The sequence below is a fragment of the Canis aureus genome, chromosome 6 (assembly GCF_053574225.1).
Source record: "Canis aureus isolate CA01 chromosome 6, VMU_Caureus_v.1.0, whole genome shotgun sequence".
Lineage (NCBI taxonomy): Eukaryota > Metazoa > Chordata > Mammalia > Carnivora > Canidae > Canis > Canis aureus.
Genome location: NC_135616.1, coordinates 65375512 through 65394649, shown reverse-complemented (window position 1 = coordinate 65394649; position 19138 = coordinate 65375512). Strand labels below are relative to the sequence as shown.

At 47.3% G+C, this 19138-nt stretch overlaps 2 protein-coding genes across 18 annotated transcripts in view; one reads left to right on the top strand and one right to left on the bottom strand.

The window, feature by feature from the left end:
• Positions 1-2851: 2851 nt before the first annotated feature.
• GLUL (glutamate-ammonia ligase) lies at positions 2852-12221 on the bottom strand. 4 transcript variants are annotated; one of them, XM_077902044.1, is made up of 8 exons: positions 12081-12200; positions 10945-11064; positions 9295-9473; positions 7794-7970; positions 6219-6365; positions 5691-5818; positions 5312-5511; positions 2852-4719 (listed from the first exon to the last, which is right to left on the bottom strand). In XM_077902044.1, exons 2-8 carry the CDS (start codon positions 11049-11051, stop codon positions 4401-4403), a joined length of 1257 nt encoding a protein of 418 aa, XP_077758170.1. In that variant the 5' UTR covers positions 11052-11064; positions 12081-12200; the 3' UTR covers positions 2852-4400. The 4 variants fall into 4 exon arrangements, with proteins under 4 accessions (XP_077758170.1, XP_077758171.1, XP_077758172.1 ...); XM_077902045.1 differs by having other exon boundaries at positions 7809-7970; positions 12081-12199; XM_077902046.1 differs by lacking the exon at positions 10945-11064 and having other exon boundaries at positions 12081-12221.
• Positions 11641-19138, top strand: part of RGSL1 (regulator of G protein signaling like 1) — a 164869-nt gene continuing 157371 nt past the window's right edge. For 9 of the 14 annotated variants that reach the window (XM_077902022.1, XM_077902023.1, XM_077902025.1 and 6 more), the window contains exons 1-3: positions 11641-11863; positions 12910-13090; positions 15202-15306. In XM_077902022.1, coding sequence (XP_077758148.1) covers positions 15252-15306 — 55 coding nt within the window. In that variant the 5' untranslated portion in view covers positions 11641-11863; positions 12910-13090; positions 15202-15251. Of the gene's footprint in view, positions 11864-12704; positions 12728-12909; positions 13091-15201; positions 15307-19138 lie in introns of those variants that run through there. The other 5 variants (XM_077902038.1, XM_077902035.1, XM_077902031.1 and 2 more) reach the window with 2 other exon arrangements.

Here is a 19138-nt window from a genome sequence, read left to right as displayed (position 1 = left end):
AGAGCTTTGGGCAGTGAACTGTAGACAAATACTTCTACATTGACAGTGACTGAAAACCTCCTACCCAGAGAAAGAGTTGGCAGCAGAACCATGCTTGAAGACTTAACAGCTTCTATGTCCTGCCTTCTGGCTCCTAGGCACAGCTTATCAGTCCAATGAATTCTATTGAATACACGCTGCTTCTAGAAGAGATATTCATAAGTTCCTGTCTCCTTCATAAGATGCTGTAACTTGGGGAAGGTTCATGTAGGATCCCTGCATTGTGTGTCTAATGTGTACATACATGCATGTACGTCTAATGTGTACGTGTATGCATGCATTGTGTATCTAATGTGTACATATATGCATGCCCAAATATGGTGTATGCCTATCTTAGGACTATGTGAAGTGCATATATCTGCATATCGTAAAATCAAGTATGACATATTTTTAAATGAGTGGTTGGTGCTTGAGCTAAAGGCTATAAAATGGCAGGGCTCTAGTCAGCTCACATTTGTTTACAGTTGCAATTTACCTGAAGCCTTGGAATTACATAATGAATTGCCACTTTATATTAGTTATAACTCACAAAGCAACACAAGGCTCTTGGCAGCCTGACTCCAGCCAGAATTAGCCAAGCCAGCAGTCATTAAGCTCAGTAAAACTGAACTTAAATTTAGTGCCATGACCTGGGTTAGAACACAGCCAAACCACCCAGACTTCATGGGTTGGATGTCACCAATAGCGCCAAATGGCTTAGAACTCACAAAACTGATACTTAAAAATAATCATTAAGCAAGTACTCAGGCACCATGACAGGACCGGGATCTAGTCCTGAGAAAACCAGGACCCTTGCCTTCCTGAATTTATAATCATTTTTATTTATTTTTAAGATTTTATTTATTCATGAGAGACAGAGAGAGAGAAGCAGGATCCTGCTCCTCCAAGGATCCTGATGTGGGACTCAATCCTGGACCCCAGGATCATGCCCTAAGCTGAAGGCAGATGCTCAACCACTGAGCCACCCAGGGATCCCTTAAGTTTATAATCAAAAAGTCCTATTGAGGGGTGGGGGCTTTCTTTAGGATAGCAAGTTACTTTCTAGACTTGACCTTTGTTGGTATAAGGGCCAAGCAGTAGCTGGAATTATCTAAGTGAAGCCTTTGGTGAGATATTTGAAATCTTGGTGCCACGGGTATGTTCAGGAACTTCTCTACTCGTGTGCAACACCACCCAGGAGCACAGATCCGGCTTGTTAAATGGTCCCAACGTGACCATCCAAGGAACTCCATGGAATCCTTTAGTTTTCTGACATTCCTCTTTTAACCTGTGCAATTCTTTAGCTTCCACCCAGTACTGGCAGAATGAAATTAAGGAAATTCAATTTTAAAACGGATAACTCCTTTTGTGAACACAGGCCTCTGTCTCTTTAAGGCTGAGGGCTTGGCTGCCATTCTGCTTAATCACTGATAACTTATCGGTAACCCAGTGTCTGTTAAATGAGCTATTAAAAAAAAAAAACAAAAAACACCTTAGGAATACAAAGGGATTGCACTGTGACCTCTATAGGTCACAGCTAATTCTAGGTGAGAGGGTAGAGAAGGAAATAACCTTGTTTCCACTGAAGTTCTGATCATATTAATTTAGAATTCCTTTTCATGTCATCTTTGCTGGGAACTGTGCTCAGGCCATTGCCTTGATCTGGTGCTTGTGCTGCAGATAACATACCATCCCCAACCCCCACTCTTGAACTGCAAGGGGTGCTCCAGTGAGGGGAAGCCAATTTCAGCTGGGAAGAGGGAAGTAGAGGTTCAATGCAAAGAACACCCCACAATTTGTCAGCAAAACCAAGATGATGCTGAGTGACAGAAGCCACTCTTAAAATCACGCTGAAACAACCAGTACTAACTGGGACCATACCCAGTAAACCAATATCATCCTACTCTGAAAATGTCCAGCCAATCTTCCTAGAAAACAAACAAAAAACCACCCAAAACCCACAATTATCTAGGATTCCCTAAAACTAGAGCAAAATACACACTTGCTCAAAGAAAATAGTCATCTCTAAGTTTGCTCTGACAGGACCCACCGACCTCCAAACTGATAGAGGACATTACCTTTTAAAGATAGTAATTGCTATTGCCCACAATACCTGGCACATTAGGTTAAAGTGTTGGATGAGAGTGCTTTTCGCCAGAGGGTTACACACAACATTGTGGAGGAGAGTTTCCACCTAGCTTGGTATGGAATTGAACTAAGAATAAAGCAGGGAAGGTGGGAGAACCAGCTTCCAGGTAAAGGGATCAAGAACAAGGAGCTTTGGGGGGGGGGACTCAATAAGCAGTTCATTGGGCTAGAGAAAGGAGAGCAATGTCCAGGGCATATCTGGGCTAGCTGGCTCTGACCCAGCCAGCCTCGGAAGGCTTCAATCAGGGTCGCCGCAGGGTCAAGAGGTGCAACACCTCGGGGGTGGTGGGTAAGGATGAAATCAAGACCAGTAGGGATGGTGAGAGCCCTTGATAACACATTAACCATTTCAGGCTGCTATAAAACTAAAAAGGGTGCTTAAGACGATGTTATAGAATCATAAGTCAAAACCAAGCTCTGGAGCACATGAGGAGAGGGCTAGGGTTTGTACCATCCTCCAAAACTCTAGGGCTGGGATATGCCTTCATCCTGAGACTCCAAACACTCAAAGTACAAAAGCGAGCTGGTTGGCAACATGACTTAAGACAGAGTTTTAAAAATTCCTAGAATGAGTGAATTTGAGCTTGTCTCTTTAAAAAAAAAAAATCCCCTTTTTTGGTAGGAAAAAGAATGAAAAGGCACGCAGGGATTTAAAAAGAAACACAAAGAATCGAGTCGGAAGAGATCTTATAAATGTTAGGTTGATTTATAAGAGCTGCGCTGGGCAGTTAACAGTTTGTTTACAATGAAGAGCTATCTAACTGAACATACTGTGCATGGCAATTAGAAGTCGTCATGGCAAGAGGAAGCCACCGCCGGCCGGCTGCAGCCAACATGAAAACAGCCAGACACAGCCAGGAAAACATAGGGATGAAGATGGGGTTTGCATTTTATTATAAAAGAAAAAGTAACGCCTCAGGAATCTTAACAATGGAAAGGAGCATCTCACACTCAGAATAGACACCAGGATACAAAATGACAAGTGTTCTGACTCCAGGGCTGTCCCCATGTCCTCATAAGAGCAGAGATAGGAAGGAGACAGCCAAAGCAAACGGGTGATTCTGTAACAACGAAGACTCAGAAGAACCCTACAACAGGATTAAAATCTAAACTTCTGTTTTGCTTTTTAAAAAATTTTAATATATCAAAAGGCCTGCTTTAGTGACATGCTAGTCCCATCAGAAAATAATCCCAATAACCCCTTGTCAGTAACATGCAAGTTGACCAGCCAACTCTTTATTTCTAAACCTCTGTGTGTACATGTGTGTCTTTTAAACCAAAGCCACGGGGCTCAGGTGACTCCTCCTTCTACAACGTGCTTTCCACCTGTCAACCGACCGGTGTCTACCCCCAATTGCAGAAGAGTGGGCAGGGCACATGGGAGCCCTATAGTGGCAGTGAGGGAATACCAAGTCTCCACTCAGTAGGAGATCCTTATTTCCAGACTATTCACCTCAAATCTGGCTCTCCGTGACCAGAATGTTTTTCCTCCTTTAGGAAAAAAACCACACATATCTGCACACCCATATATATAATTTTTTTTGTTTTTACATTTAAATATAAAAATACTACTCTGCTTTGTGTTATAAATGGAGGACCAAGCAATAAGAACTTTTTCTGCTAAGGTAGGTCAATCCATCCTTACACTGAGCTTGTCTTCAGGTGAGGGCTATCTCGCCCCAGATAGGGGAAGCCCTGCACCAGGAGGACGGGAGGCACATTCCCGCCTGATTCTCTCATAAGTCTCACTTTTTTAATAGAAAGTTGGTTATAACCTTATTCGAAGTGGAACTTCCCACCAGGAGGGGAAATCCTAACCTAACCCCAGAGTAAGTAACCCTCCCCCCCCTCAACACTCAGCTACCTCGAAGAAAGAGCCCTCCCCCTCCCTTCACAAACACTATTCTCTGTCCGGATAGCTACGCCTATTGGACAAACACACCTGATTAAATGGGAACAGTGGTTATGTCTCCCTACCCCCCTCCCTACTAACATACTAGACAGCTTTCAGTGACAGGGAAAAAAAAGGGGGGGGGTGTAAAAAGATTAAGAACTTGACCCCTCTATCCTGGCCAAAGAAAGCAAGAGATATTAACTGGGCATGAGGAATAAAAAAAGACCTTGATATTCCGCCCTTTGAGTTACTGCTATTAGGACAGTCAAGAGAGGGGCAAACACGGAGGCAGGATGGAGAATTAATTAGGAGGGGTTCGATGGCTGTAAGTCTAGTCCGCTTAGTTTTTGTACTGGAAGGGTTCATCGCCAGTTTCGTTGAGAAGACATGTGCGGATGAGGGCTTCTGTCACCGAAAAGGGGTCGCAGTTGGCAGAGGGGCGACGGTCTTCAAAGTAACCCTTCTTCTCCTGGCCGACAGTCCGGGGAATGCGGATGCTAGCACCACGGTTGGCCACGCCGGCAGAAAAGTCGTTGATGTTGGATGTCTCATGGAATCCAGTTAGGCGCCGGGCATTATCCAGGCCTCCCTTGGGATCGTAGGCTCGGATGTGGTACTGGTGCCGCTTGCTCAGTTTTTCAATGGACTCCTCAATGTACCTAGGGTAAATGCAGAAGATGGTGGGGTCCAACCTGCCACCAGGAAATCTGCCCTTCAACGGCAGGGGGCCAGGTATGGATCTAAGAATGGAGGGGCTCCTCTATCAACGACTGCTTACAATTCACCAAAACATGGTCCCCACAGATCAAACATTCCACCAGGGCAGTAACTCTGCCTTCTTACCTGTGCATCCCACCCAGTGCCTCAGGATGGTGCTGGACACTCACTACATGGTATTTGTTAAAGGAAAAGATCCTTATCAAAGACCTTCCCCCACCCCTAAGCATTAAGTTCATTCACATGCTTTTTATTGTTACTAAGTTATTTCCTATTGAAGACTTTCAAACCCATTAATTAAATTAGGTCCCCCCTTTTCCAATCGCTACCCTTGGATTCGATTTGATTCCTAGAGTATTTTTTGGTACTTTTCAAATAGGAATGAAATGACAGAATTAGAAAACCACTTGTAAAGCCAAGTGCTAAAAGCTCAAGTCCACATGGAGAAGTCTGGCTCATTTAGCCCCAACACATCAGACCCTTGGCAAGTACGCGAGCAAGGAAAAGATGGCCCCATCAAGAGAAAGCACTTACTTTAGACCATTCTCCTCTCGCATGGCCTTGGTGCTGAAGTTGGTGTGGCAGCCTGCACCATTCCAGTTTCCGGGAATGGGCTTAGGATCAAAGGTTGCTATCACTCCGAAGTCTTCACATACACGATGCAAGATGAAACGGGCCACCCAGAGATGATCTCCCATGTCGATTCCTTCACAGGGTCCTATCTGGAATTCCCACTAGAGAGAACAACACAGTTGGCCTTTACAATAATGCCAACTTCTTACCCCGGTTCAGAAGCTCTTAACCGTGCTTTTTTCTCAGCTCTATTCCAATCCCGCTTAAGTTTTAGGCAAACGAGGGTGCTGGCAAAAGTCCCCACTTGCCCATAGGTCCTACAGATGAACAAGTCACTTACCTGGGCAGGCATGACCTCAGCGTTTGTCCCAGCAATCTTGATGCCAGCATACAAGCAGGCCCGGTAGTGAGCCTCCACGATATCCCTGCCATAGGCTTTGTCTGCTCCTACACCACAGTAGTACGGACCTGCAGAGGCATTAAGGTGAAAGGTCAAGACACAGGAAACCCAAGAAATCCTTTTCCACAAAGGTCAGAAATCAGAAAGCTCTCAACATTTGCTCTCCGGAATCACTATGCCTGTCTTCACCTGGAGGTGGGGGTGCTAGCATGCAGGGGGTTCCTCTTGGCCATTATATTATAACCTCAGTGGAGCCAAAAGATTTCCCTCCATGTTAATGTCTAAATACAATGTCTGCATTTGGGTAACAAGAGGGGCTCCCTACAGTATTATTTCAGCCAGCCTTAGGGATATTCCCATAGCTTTTCTGATCCATAAGGAGTTTACTGTCAGCTATGAAGAGAGTCTTTCTTTGGCAATGAAGCAACAAGGGAACAGGAGGGTTCACCCATCATCAAGAGGACTCACCTTGGGGCCCAGGGAAGCCATTGGAAGGCCAACCAAAAGGGTGACCATCTGTGCCCACGAGAGTATATTCCTGCTCCATTCCAAACCAGGGGTGTTGGTTGCTCACCATGTCCATTATCCGTTTACAGGTATGCCTTAAATTGGTTTCTAGGGGAAAAAAAAAAAAAGTCAATGTGCCATTGAAGACACAGTGCAAATACACTGAATCCCAGTGCAGATGGGGAAAAGGTCTTTGGATCCCACAAAGCTGAAGTGTGGACTATAAGGTGAATGATACAGAGTAAAACCGTTTTTTTGTGTTCCATCAACCTAAGTGGGGAAAATAGGAGAAGTAGTAATCATAGGTCTGTAGGGAGACTCGTAGGTCACAAACAAATCACATGGAGTGGATCCAGAAGAGAGCAAATCTGCACCTTATCTGCATGCTGGCCACTTCCCAAGTACCACATGTCAGGCACTTAAACTCTATTCACAAGGCAGCTGCTTTAGTCGTCAGACTTATTCCTGGTTTCTCAAGTATTTAGAGCCAAACCTACAATTTTGAGAATCATTGGTCTATTGGGGGCCTCATATTCCAGGTGAGAAGATTAAGGGCTACGTTGTCTACTACAAATGCAAAATATTAAAATGAGATGAGCTTGACAATTTCTAAGCTAGAAAAGAACTTTAAAATAAGTAGATACGGACTTAAAATCAGCAGCTAAACTATGTCCCCAAGCCCCAAACCATTTTAAGACCTCTACTACTTGAAGGAAAAACCACAACGGAGTCTTCCTAACATAAGGATTAAAGCCTCTACTTTTACAAAAGAGAAAATGCAGTTCAGCTCAGAGACATTGGGTGGCCTGCTCAAGTTACCCAGCAAGTAGCAGAACCAGGAAAGCCGTGGTTTGCTTGGCCTCAGAGCTCACGCCCTTTACCACAATGGTACTGCCTCTCAAAACAAAGGCAGTAAGGTCCAGGAACTAAGTAATTTGTTGCAAGTCACACTGGCAGGGCACAGCAGGAGACTAACAGTGAGGAGGGTGGGGGGCTTTGGTGGAGATAACGAGGTGAATGGCAGAGAATCAGGATCAAATGCCACGAGAGGCAAAAATAAAAAAATGCAGTTACGGTGAACCTCCAAGACACATGTATACTCTCGGTGAACGCAGACAGGAGATGGATTTTATCCCCCACCCTTTTAAAATCAGGGAAACTTAAGTGTAAGGGGATAAATAACTTGCCAAGGTTCATAGCCAGTTAAGTGGCAGATCCAGAATTCAAACCCATCATTCTGACTTCAGAATTCACGTTTTTCAAATCTACAGGCAGGCAGTAGGGCTGTGTCATGGGGGAACAGGTAGACAGATTAAAGGAATTCACTGTTATTTTGTACAACCAATAGAGGAGACCATGTGTAGATGGACCACACGGCCTCTCTGAATGAGGGCGTTCAAGGTAGAGATGCATGTCCCATTACCCAGACTCCCGCAACAGTTTGAGACATAAGATGGTCTCGTGTTCCTGCTCCCAATTTTGGAACCTCCTGTCCTTTTCCTTTACAACACTCACGGACTGAGGACAGGTCCATACCTATCCTGTACACACCTGCAGGCTTTCTGTTGTATTTGAAGACTTCACAGAATACCAGCTTGTTGGGGTCCTTGCGGAAAGGGTCGCGAAACATGGCAGCAGGGACAAGATACATGTCACTGTTGGAGCCTTCAGACTGAAAGGTGCTAGAGCCATCAAAATTCCATTCAGGCAACTCTGGGGTAAAAGGAGAAGGGAAAATTAGGTTAAGAATGTGGAGCTTTACAGGGAAGAGTACAGACCCTTACTTAACCTTACTATGTCGAAAGAGATACACCTTCTTTTCAGAAAGTCAAGTGATACATGACTCCTGCAATCAATATGCACACTCTGACAACTGCACCTGGCTTTAATGTCCTTCCCACATGGGTTGCAAGTAAGACCACTGCATCACTTCCTTTAAGAAAAATAAGTCACAAAAACAACCTGAGAATGAAGTTATCTTCCCCAGGTCATCTGCTAGACACTGTGGAGACAAATTGAAATAGACTGACATAACCAGGAAGTCAGTCACCATTTAGAAAACTGGAATAGGAGAAACAGATTCAGATTCCCCCACAAGGTCCCCGAGTCGCTTCATTAACTCATCCCCCATTGCATCCAGGGACTGTTCTAGCTCAAGCTGTCCTTATTCTACAGATAAGGAAATGAACGACTAGCAGGATAACTTAGTCAAGGGTGCTCCCATTATCACTTATCCACTTGCCCCACTATGTATTAAAGGCTGGTTTCTTCCTCTCCAAAGGCAGAGAAACAGACTCTTCTCTTGTACCCTCAGTGCCTAATACCTGCCTCATAGCACGTATATAGTTTATACTTTATATTTTATGGTCATGTATTCACTCCAGTGTGAACACCATTAGAAGAGTAACCCTTCGTAAAAGTAGGTAAGAGGTGGTTATTTTTTTTTCTCTGGTCCCCTTCCAGAAGGAGGGCTATGGCTTGCTCTTGATGAAAAATGAAAGTCACGAGCTCCTGGTGTGATAAGCAATCAGGTGGCTTAAGAATTTCCAAAAGTGGCATCAACTAAAAACAAATGAACGGCTAGTCCTATTTAGAAACCACTTTACAGAGTCTGCTTTGCATCTAGAACCTCACTGATAGGAATATGAAACAGTATTTATTCAGTGTTTATCAAGTAGATAGTGGAGTCAGGTTAGAACAATGGTTTTCAAACGGGGTTCCTGGGGGTGCCTTAGGGCCAATTAAATGGGGATGCCCAAGTCAGCAAAGTTTCTCAGCCCCCCTCCTGCCCCAACTAGACTTTTAATCTTTTTTCTTCAATATACTGGCTTACGTGTAAGATTCTATTGAAATAAAGGGGTCCATTGTTACTATGCTTTGAGGCAGTGTAGGAGCTTAACATCAACTGAATGGAGTCTGAGAAACCCTGCCTTAGGAAACCTTAACAAACAGAATAATAAAGTGGCTAAATCTAGTGGCTTGGTTTCAGGCTGCTCCCCCCACCCAATCCCGACTCCCACTCTGCTCGGTCTCTCACCTTCAACACCCTTGGGCTCACTGTCCAAGGTCCGGGTCTTGCAACGTAATCCTTCTCCAGTCCCGTCAATCCAAATATACATAGCTTGCACTTTCTCGCCCTGAGGCAGGGACATGTACACCTGCTTGATGCCTTTGTTCAAGTGGGAACTCGCAGAGGTGGCCATGGTGGAAGTTGTTCTGCAGAGAAGAACCAAAAAAAAAAAACAATGAAGGTCACGGACTCCCAAACTGAGCCTCCGCAGGAACGACTCAAGTAAGGACAATTCAATCAAAAAGTCACAATGGGATTGTTGTCCCCTCCCTTTGGAAGCCACACTCTCCAGGGTATAGTTATTCACTCTGCTTTCAAGGGGTTTAAGTTTTTCTATCAGAAAATCTTCTAGGCTTCCTCAAGCTAGAATCCACACTTGTGAGGACTAAGCTCTATTTTCTCAATGTAGCCAAGGTAGAGGAAGTGTTTTATTTTTTATACTAAGACACTGGGCGGGAGCAGGGAGCTCCTAAAACAAAACAAAACACTAAAGTTCAGAAGGACATAGCTCACAGAAGGTCTCTTCTCCCAATATGCATAAAATCCAGCCACAGAAAGGCTTGGCTGCTTATGGTTTCTGGGTCAGTCTCGTCTTTTCCTTGCATCCTGGCTGGCATCTCAGTGCAAAACCCTTTTTTAGAGATCCCTCCACTCCACACATTGAGATGGTAGCAAGAAACAAGGAGGCCAGCTCGAAGACTTTAAAGACTGGTGGGCTTCCTAAAAGCAGTGCAAGTTACTAGGAACCCGCGAGGCATCAAAAGAGCTGATCTGAGCTGGATTCTAAAATGTACACTGCTATGGTTTCCATGGGTCTTCTCACTTAAGAAGGCAGATTTATGTTTGCAAACGACATCCTCAGATTCCACCAGAGAACTTTAATGAGCAAATTCCTACTTGGGTAACAAAAAAGATCTGGGTTTTGAAAAGCCAAGTGGCACGCTAGAAACTGCAAGCCACTGCCACAAAAACCTCTGAAAGGAGAGAAACCCAACACAAGAGGAAATGTTGTACCCCCACCCTCCCCAGCTCAGTGGCCCAGGGTGGCTGAAAGGGAACACATTGTTCTCCGACGACTTGGGCAACTTTCTGAAGTACAGTGGCTAAGTTTCTATGGGCAACGGTCCATGTTTGCCCAGCTGAAAACAGAACTACTTCTCCCTCCCATAGCCTCACCCCTTCCCTTGGGGGAAAAAAAAAAAGCAGAACCTCTCTGGTGTCTCCCACTAGAAAACCTTTGCATCTCTTTGCATATCCAGTGCAGGGGTCTCGGTGGGTCACACAGCACCCCCACCCCTGCCTTTAAAGGCCAGAAGGAACAATACCTGACCCTTTCAGTTCCCACTAAAGACTACTATCGATGGTCTCCCCAACCCGTTACACCATCATCAAGCCATCATCAAGCCACGCTTTTTCCAGCTTTCAGCCTCAGTTCCAGATTTTCCTGCTCTTTTGGGTGAGACGAACTGGATGCCAACATTCTAGGCTACTGGTTATCGACTGGTGCCGCCGCGGTGCCCAGAGTTTTACGTGGGATAAAAATGGGACTCTGCGCGTCCTAGCTGTTTCTGCAGCTGTCACTGGCTCCGGGGTCTTCCTCCCTGTCTCTTCACTCACCCCAGCCACAGAAGGTCAATCGGGTCGTTGGGATTGCCTTCCCTGGCCCTTCTCCGTTTGGAGTCGCGTTCGCGCCTCTCCAGGCTCTCGGGCTCCCGCTGGTCCATACACCGGAGCTTTCTGGGCGAGGGGGACGGAGACGGAGAAGGGGTCAGGGAGCGATCGGGGTCGCAGCGCGCCGAGGAGGCACACGGAGGCGGGTGGGATACGGCCTTAATCTTGACTCGCGACTTCTCTCCCGAGTTCACCGAGTAGGCGACGAAGCCGAAGCAGTTGTTGGGGGACTCCGAGGACCGCGACTCCGCCTCGTCTTCATCTTCGCCGTCGGCGCTCTTCGCGGACTCGCGGCAGGGGGGGGCTCCCCGCTTCCCGCCCCCCGGGCAGTTGGGATAATCCACCTCGAGAGCAGCCCTCGGCCCCTGCAGCGTCCCTAAAGTCGGCGCCCCGCCCCTCGGGCCGCCGGCCGGACCTCAGGGCCTCGCCCAGGGGGCCATCACCCTCCGAGGGCCCGGGCGGGGAGGGCTGGGGGCGGGGGCACAGCGCACCGCCGCCGCCGCCGCCGCCGCTGCCCGGCCAGGCCTCTCCGCCCGCTGCGCGGGGGCCACGCCGCGGCCCGGCTCCCCATTGTTCAGTCACAGTGCAGGGCGCCCCCCGGACCCCACTGGCGACGCTCACGGCTGCTCGCCTCAAGGTAGGCGCCTAGAGATCAAGACCACGACGGTCCCCCAGGGCCGCCGCCGCCGCGCAGCAGGAGAGCGAGGCTCCCGCGGGGCCGCCAGTCATTCCTCCGCGGCGCGCACGGCCCGGCCCCAGCACGGGCTCCACCGTTCGCCTCCCCGAGACCTCCAGGGGCGGCGCTTAGAGCCGCGAGCAGCCGAAGAAAGACCAAAACAACTCCCCGCCCCCCCGCCAGCCCGCGGTCAGCGCGCGCGCACCCCACAATCGCCAGGCCGGGCCCGGGCAGCCGGGAGCCCGGGGCGCCGAAAGCACCCCGAGGGCGCGGGGGCGGAGAGGCACCGCGGGGGCTGGCGGTGCACGGGGCTGCCCTGAGCCGCGGGGGCGGCGTGCCGGGCTCGGGGGGAGGGGGAGGGGGCGGCGCGCACCACTGGAGGTCCCCGGGCCGGCGGCGCGCTTACCTGGGCGGGTCGCAGGCAGCAGGGCGGGCGGGCGGGCGGGCCGCGAGAGCGAGGTGCGGCGAGGAGAGGAGGCCGGGGCGCTGCTCAGAAGCTCCCCTCCGCTCCCATTCTCGGCTCTGCGAGGCCGCCTGCAACCCCGCGCTCTTTATCCGCGGCCCGGGCCGCCCCCGGCGCCCTGATTGGCTCCCAGCGGCCGGGAGCCGGGGCGGAGCGGCTGATGCGCGCCCGGGCGCCGCGGCCATTGGGCGAACCCGCGAGCGGGCGCCGTCGGGGCGGGGGTGCGAGCGCTTGCGAAGAAAGAAAGGGAAAGGGCCGTGGGGGGAGGGGGCGGGGGGAGGGGGAGGGGGAGGGGAGCCGAGGAAGGTCTGGCCCGCGGCGCGCGGACGGGCGAATTCCTGCCAGGAAGGACCCCGCCTGCCCGGGCCGCCGCTCGCCTCCGCCGGCCGAGCGCCGGCCCTTCAGCCCCCACCCCGCCCCCACCCCCACCCACCCCCACCCACCCCCGGCCCGAGCCAGGCGCCCCGCCGACCGCCCGGCCTCCGCCCCTGCCGCCTTCAGGTTGGATAGTTTTGCAGGAGAGGCCTCTCTTTTTCGAGGTCGTACTGCAGACCCCAAGGCCCCCTGAGCACCTTCTGATCCCCGGGAACGTAATTTTGCCTTTTGTTGTTTGAGAACCTCCAGCCCTCCTCTGCGCTCGCGTCCAGTTTGAGTGGGGGCGGTGGCGGGGCGCGGGGGGGGGGCTCCCCGAGGGGGGCCTGGGAAGTGAATGGCGCTCGGCCGGCCGTTCTCTCCTCCCTAACCTACGTGCTGTGCTTCTGCTATTCCTTAGAGAGGATCCTGGCGGGTGTAGGAAGGCTCAGGAGACCTGTCAGATTCTGCCCCTGTCACTCCAGAGACCAGTCTTTCAGCGACTCTTTAGGCTTCCACATCTGCAGATCCAGCCCTGGGAGAGAGCACCTTTCCAGCTGCCCACCAGATCTGACTGTTCCCCGAGGGCAGCTGAGTGAAAAGTGAGTTCTTCACACGCCCCCTTTGAAGCCCAGGGTACATCAGAATTTTAGAATTTTTGAAAATAATGCTGTGATTTGCTTTTCAAGTAACTTATTGTGCCTTCTTTTTAATCTGGAAAATCAGAATCGGTACCCCTTCCTTCTCTCAGCCTTGCTGTGATGGGTGAGAAAACGGGTATGTGAACACAATCTTGAGATGGATGCCTGTCCACAGATGCATAATAACTGTATAGTATACATAGAGATGCACACATGCAACACATGGGCACATCTGATATCTTCGTTGCCACCAGTGCGCTCCCTTGGTTATTTATTTTTATTGCCTGAAATCCACCTGATGGTGTCTAGTCTTTATTGCAGTTTTCAGGAGCCCCACTATTTGAGACTTTGAGATTATTTTGTTTGAAGACCCAAGAAGTCAGGCCTCGTTGCCTTTGGAAGAGGAAGGGGAAAAGTTTGTTCCTGTGGTTATTTTTTTGTACCACAAATATGGAAAAGAAATGTTGCCTGTAACCGCACACACATAACTTGGCTTCTTTGGTCAACACTCTTCCATTCCAGAGTGTCTGACACTGTAGTGCTTTTAAATGATAGATGCAGCTTTCGCCTCAAACGGGATTTTGGTATACTTCAGACAGGTGATGTTCCGCACTGGGTAAGTTTCCTTGCAAAAGTAAAAGATTTCATCTCAAGCTTCAGTGCTGTATGTTGAAACATTAATGATGTGGTTAAAGGCTGAGCTTCAGGTCATCCAAACATAGGTTCACATCTGGGCTTTACTTCCTACCAGCTTTCGGTTAGCTTTCCGAGCCACATGAAACCACAATTTTCTTGCTTACAGAGTAGGGATAACAGTTACCTTGTATATTGTAAAGATTAAGTCTGGTAGCATTATACACTTGGTGCATATCATAAACTTAGAAAACAGTAATTATAATTATTATAGGTCAAGGTAATCCAAGGAGATTGGGTTCTTTCTTTCCCCATAACAACCCATTAGGTACAACTTTCTGACTCAGTCTTGAATTGAGGAGGGTAAGTGGGGGAGAGGAAAGGGAATGTTTTTATTTTAAAAGATGTTAATTTTCAGATGCCAAACTGCCTAAGCATAAACCAGAGCCTTCTACTGCACTCTTCACCACCAGCGTCTGAGACGTAGGTGGCAAACATAGTAGCAAATGGGGTAGAAAGAAGCAAATGCAGTCTTTAAAACTCGTGGTATTATATTTCACTGTGTGTGTACCTACTTCGCTTGCTAGGTGTCTTCACCTCCTTGAGCAACTGATCCATCTTTCTATTCTCCAATAGTGTCCAGAGAGAGTGTTCAATAAATGATGTTTGTTGATTACACAGAAATGACAGCGGCACCATCAAGAAAACATGTGCTTTGAGCTGCTTTTCCAAGAATGGAAATGGATTTGCTTTGATCCATTCATGTGACCAGAGGCATACTTCGTGAGGGTTAGAAGTAGAATACATGACCACTGAGTCTTTCAGGAGGGAACAAGAGGCCTTGTCTTTGGGCAGCCCCTTACTTAAACCAACCCAGTTAGTGACCAAATGAGTCCAAGAACTGATGAGAGAAGCTTAAAAGAGTATGAGAGGAAGAAAAAGGAGAAGCAGCTAACTGGTTCGCCCCCAGAAACCCAGACTGTACTTTTAGAGAAGTTAAAAGGAGGACTGCCTGTTCCATTCAGTTAGACTCTGCTGTGTCTGCTGCCCTCTGTTCTCTTCCCCCTTTTTCCTTAAATTGCCACTCGCCCCCATTTTCCACCCTCTCCATTAAAGAGCATTAGCATGCTTGAACCGTAAACTGTTCCATCTCTTGGTACACCCACTACCAAACCCAATGGGGCGTGAGGGTGGGGGAGTCCTGTTACATGTGCTTTGAAGTCAGTTTGTTCTCTCTTAGAGTAGGGTAGCTATGTCCAACAGGTACGTGGACTGGGAGAGCAGTATTATAGGTACAAATTTTTTGTTCTAACCTGCAGGATGGGCTGGGGACTAAAGGCATCTCTCTAGTGTTGTTCGCTCACCTGTAATAAAGGCCTTGTCTTGGGTGGGCTTTATCTATGAGTTCTTCTCTCAGTTTCTTTCTCTCTCTTCTAAAGGACCGATTCTCACTTGCAAGCTGTAAATTTCTTAATCTGGTGATCTGGAAATGCCTTCCCAGGGCCTGTGTGGTTGTCTTGCACTCACCGTAGACAAGATTTGGGGTAAGGCTCAAACATAACCAAACCTTCAACCATAACCGGCAGTGGGGGAAGTGGAGTTTTCTCTATATTCGAGTGATTTCAATAAGCATTCAACAAAACTCTTAACTCAGATTCAAGAAACATAGCTGAGACCAAGACTTGAGGAACACCCTGGAAACCCAACCCAGAATTGTAAACTGTTCTTTTTTTTTTTTTTTTTTTTTAATTAAGCCAACATCAGTTCCTTCCCAAAGAATAGACCATAGTATAATCTTAAAACAAAACAAGAAGAACAATACAAGCAGCCTTGGAAATTGATGTCATGAATCTTAAATTTGGGGGGAGAAGCTACTGTTGGCCAAGCTTTCCAGTTTCATTCTACATAATTAAAGAAGGACAGACCAGGTGTTTGCTCAATTCAGTACTGAACACTGAATACAGAAGAATTGTTCTTTATATCTGTTCTGGTTGTTTGACTTTCTCCCATCCAAATACTAACCAGGCCTGGCCTTCCTTAGCTTCCCAGATCTGATGAGATGGGGTGTGTCCAGGGTGGTATGGCCCTAGACTGACTGACTGATATTCTTAAGCGCAGGTTAGGAAATCAGAAGTTCAAGTCTCAGCTATTGGTCCTTCAGCCTAATTCTAGGTTTATTGAAGGCCCCCTGTAATCACTCTAATACAGGGAACACTCTATTTCCCAAAGCGCATATTATGACCAAGGTTTTGGGTCTGTTTGAACCCTACTCCAAATCTTGATTCAAATAGGAACCTGGGGAGCTGGGAGGAATTAAGTTCATCTTAGCTAACATGGGGAAATAAGTCCCGCTGAGAAAATTAAAGCTGTGCACTTCTAGAAGTAATCTGCACATCGTTCTGAAAGATGAGGAGGCTGAGGCATCTATAACCTGTAGCAGCTTGCTGAAGTCACCTTAGGGCGGTATTTCACAGCGCAATGCACTTCCCAGGTGTTAACTCCCTTGAGAGCCTTTTGTGTTTCCCTTCCTCCAGTCTCTGCAGGCTGCTGTGGGTGCATCCTGGGCCACCACTTCCACAACACTGCAGTCCCTCTCATACCCACTGCGGAAAGGGCTCAGTGAGGGGACCAGCCAGTCTACCTCTGAATCCTACATTGTGGCTTGCCCAGGGCCTTCCACCTAGTGGACATTCAATATACTCTTTGTGACTTTGTGAAGAGCTGGGGGGGGGGGGGGGGAATACTTTATGTCAGGTTCTTTTTAAAGGAACCTTTGGAGATCGTTTTGCATATTTAATCATCTGTCCCCAGTTTCATTATTTTGTGAATCTGAGATTTTTCATAGATAAATCTTATTCCGTATCCTCAATACTTGTATGGATCTCTCTTTGTTCTCTAGATTGATGGAACATTAGTGAACCTTTATTTTTTAAAAACTTAGGAAATTTAGCATTGTGATAAAAAAAAAAAATTGCTTGGACCAGAGTGTGTCCCTTCGTGGGTAATTTTCCCAGAGATATCCTCAACTGGGTCCACAGCCCTGCCTTCCTCACCCTCTGTCCGATTAGTTGATTTGAATCCCTGTTTATTTCATGTTCACGTGCCAAATTTTAATGGGAAACAAACAACTCTGGGATATGTCCTCTGGATGCTTGCTTGGGCAATACTTAAGAGTTAGTTCCGTATTTTTCCTGACCTCCTTTCCCCTCCCCCCAACCTCTTTCAAACCAGTTGGAAGAGACTTGTTTACCAGGTTGGAGAGCCAGAGTCCTGGCCCCGGGCTGTGGGATCGTAGCGCCCTCTGGTGTAATTTTGTGAGAATCTCCCCCAAGTTTAAGCGTGGGAATTATTTTTCCCCTGGCCTGCAAGGGAAGGGCCTCTGTTATATCTCAAATACAGTAAATTAATAATATGCAAGTCTATTACCTACACTGGATATCTAAGAGATACTATGTTGGAAGTATCAATTTATTACCAGATGTTTGTTTATTATTATGAAATTAGGCTTCAGATGACTAGGAAAGAGCAGCTTGAGTGCTTTGTGCTTTTTCCTCATCTCCCACCAGTGATGTCCCCCAATAAGAGTATTTGAAGAGTCTAGAACCCAAGAGTTAAGGGAGGAATGGCAAAGATCAGAGAACATGTTACAAACAAGTCTTATCCTCAGCCCTCACTAGGATATGAGCCCAGAAATTTAAGACTCAGCCAGGAGTTGAGAGTCTGCCAGACTCACTCCCAGGGGGTGCCTGGGGTGGGGAGATTGGGTGGTGGGCAGAAAGTCAGACGTAGATGCACCCTTTAGGGGACATCTCAAGTATTTCTACTGTGCCACCTGTTCCAGCTGGGCCTTCTGGGTAACCATTTTATTCTTCCTTTCTCCCTTCTTTTCTTTTCTCGTTTTTAAAACAATTTCAATTTGAGGATCACTTCCCTCACCATTGCTATTAGCAAAGTCACTATGGCCCAGGGGACACAGTCACCAGCTTGAGTCAGACACAACTGTACTCAAATTCCTGTCTTGCCTCGTACCAGCTAAGGCTTGGGTAAATCAGCCTGCTGAGTCTCAGTTTTCTGGAAGTTCCTTATAGAAATACTTTTGAGGATTAAAAGGCAATAACAGAGTAAACAATTTAGAAATAGGTTGGTGGATTTTGTTATCCCAGGAACGAGGAAGACAGCTGGGCTATTACTAAGGAGATGACTCAGGCTTTAGGACTATTGGTGTTTCCCAGAGGTTCATAGAACATTGGACCTATCCTGAAAACAGAAGGACCAAGGTTAGGGACACCTGGGTGGCTCAGTGGTTAAGCGTCTGCCTTTGGCTCAGGGCATGATCCTGGAGTCTCTGGATCGAGTCCCACATCGGGCTCCCTGCATGGAGCCTGCTTCTCTCTCTGCCTATCTCTCTCTCTCTCTCTCTCTCTCTCTCTCTGTGTGTGTGTGTGTGTCCCTCATGAATACATAAATAAATAAAATCTTAAAAAAAAAAAAAAGGACCAAGGGTAGGCAGAGATTCTGGAAGCAAATAAGCTTTTATTAAGCATCACCTATGCTATATATTCGGTGCACATATAGGAAATTATGTAACTTGGATATGGCAAAGTCCTTACCCTTTAGGAGTCAATGCTTCAGGTGGGAGGAAAAACCTCCCCAGAAAGAAATGATTTCAGAGACAATACAAAGCACAATGTATCAGCTGTATGAACAACTTAACAAAACGGGTTTCATATAAGTTCTTAAGAGTTCCAGAACAAAGGAGTCAGTAAAAATTCTTGGAGAAGGCCTCTTTGGGGTGCTCAGTGGGGTGAGGGTGAAGGTGGGTTTTATGCTGCGTACCAAATACCATGGTAAAAATGTGATTGTCTGATGGCTTTCTGTGAGATGCAAAGGAGTGATATTTGCAAAGACCCAGGATTCCATCCAGAAAGTGACATGTGTGAAGGTGGTGGTAGTGGTGAAACAGAAAAGCTTTGACTGGAATAGGAGCAATACAATATGAAGTAGAAGTACTGAGCATTTGAATTCTATATTTGAATTCTGCACATTTGAAATGTTAGTATACTTAAGCATTAATAAAGTCTCACTTTATTAATTTGGATTTGATATGAAAGCAGTCCTTAAAAGTGGGAAGGAAGCATAAAAAGCATACTTTCAATACTTTCAACCAGTATGAATTAATTATAAATTCTGTTTCTATTACTTCCACATGGTGGTGCAACTTTGGTGAGCAAACTGAAGTACCTACTTATCTTTATCAGGATAAGACTTGAATGATTACAGTTTTGAATTGTGAGAAATCATTATACTCTCAGGTAAAAGGCAATCACTTGTGCCTGGAGAAGTAGCCACGGACAGCATGACTCCTGGACTCTGCTC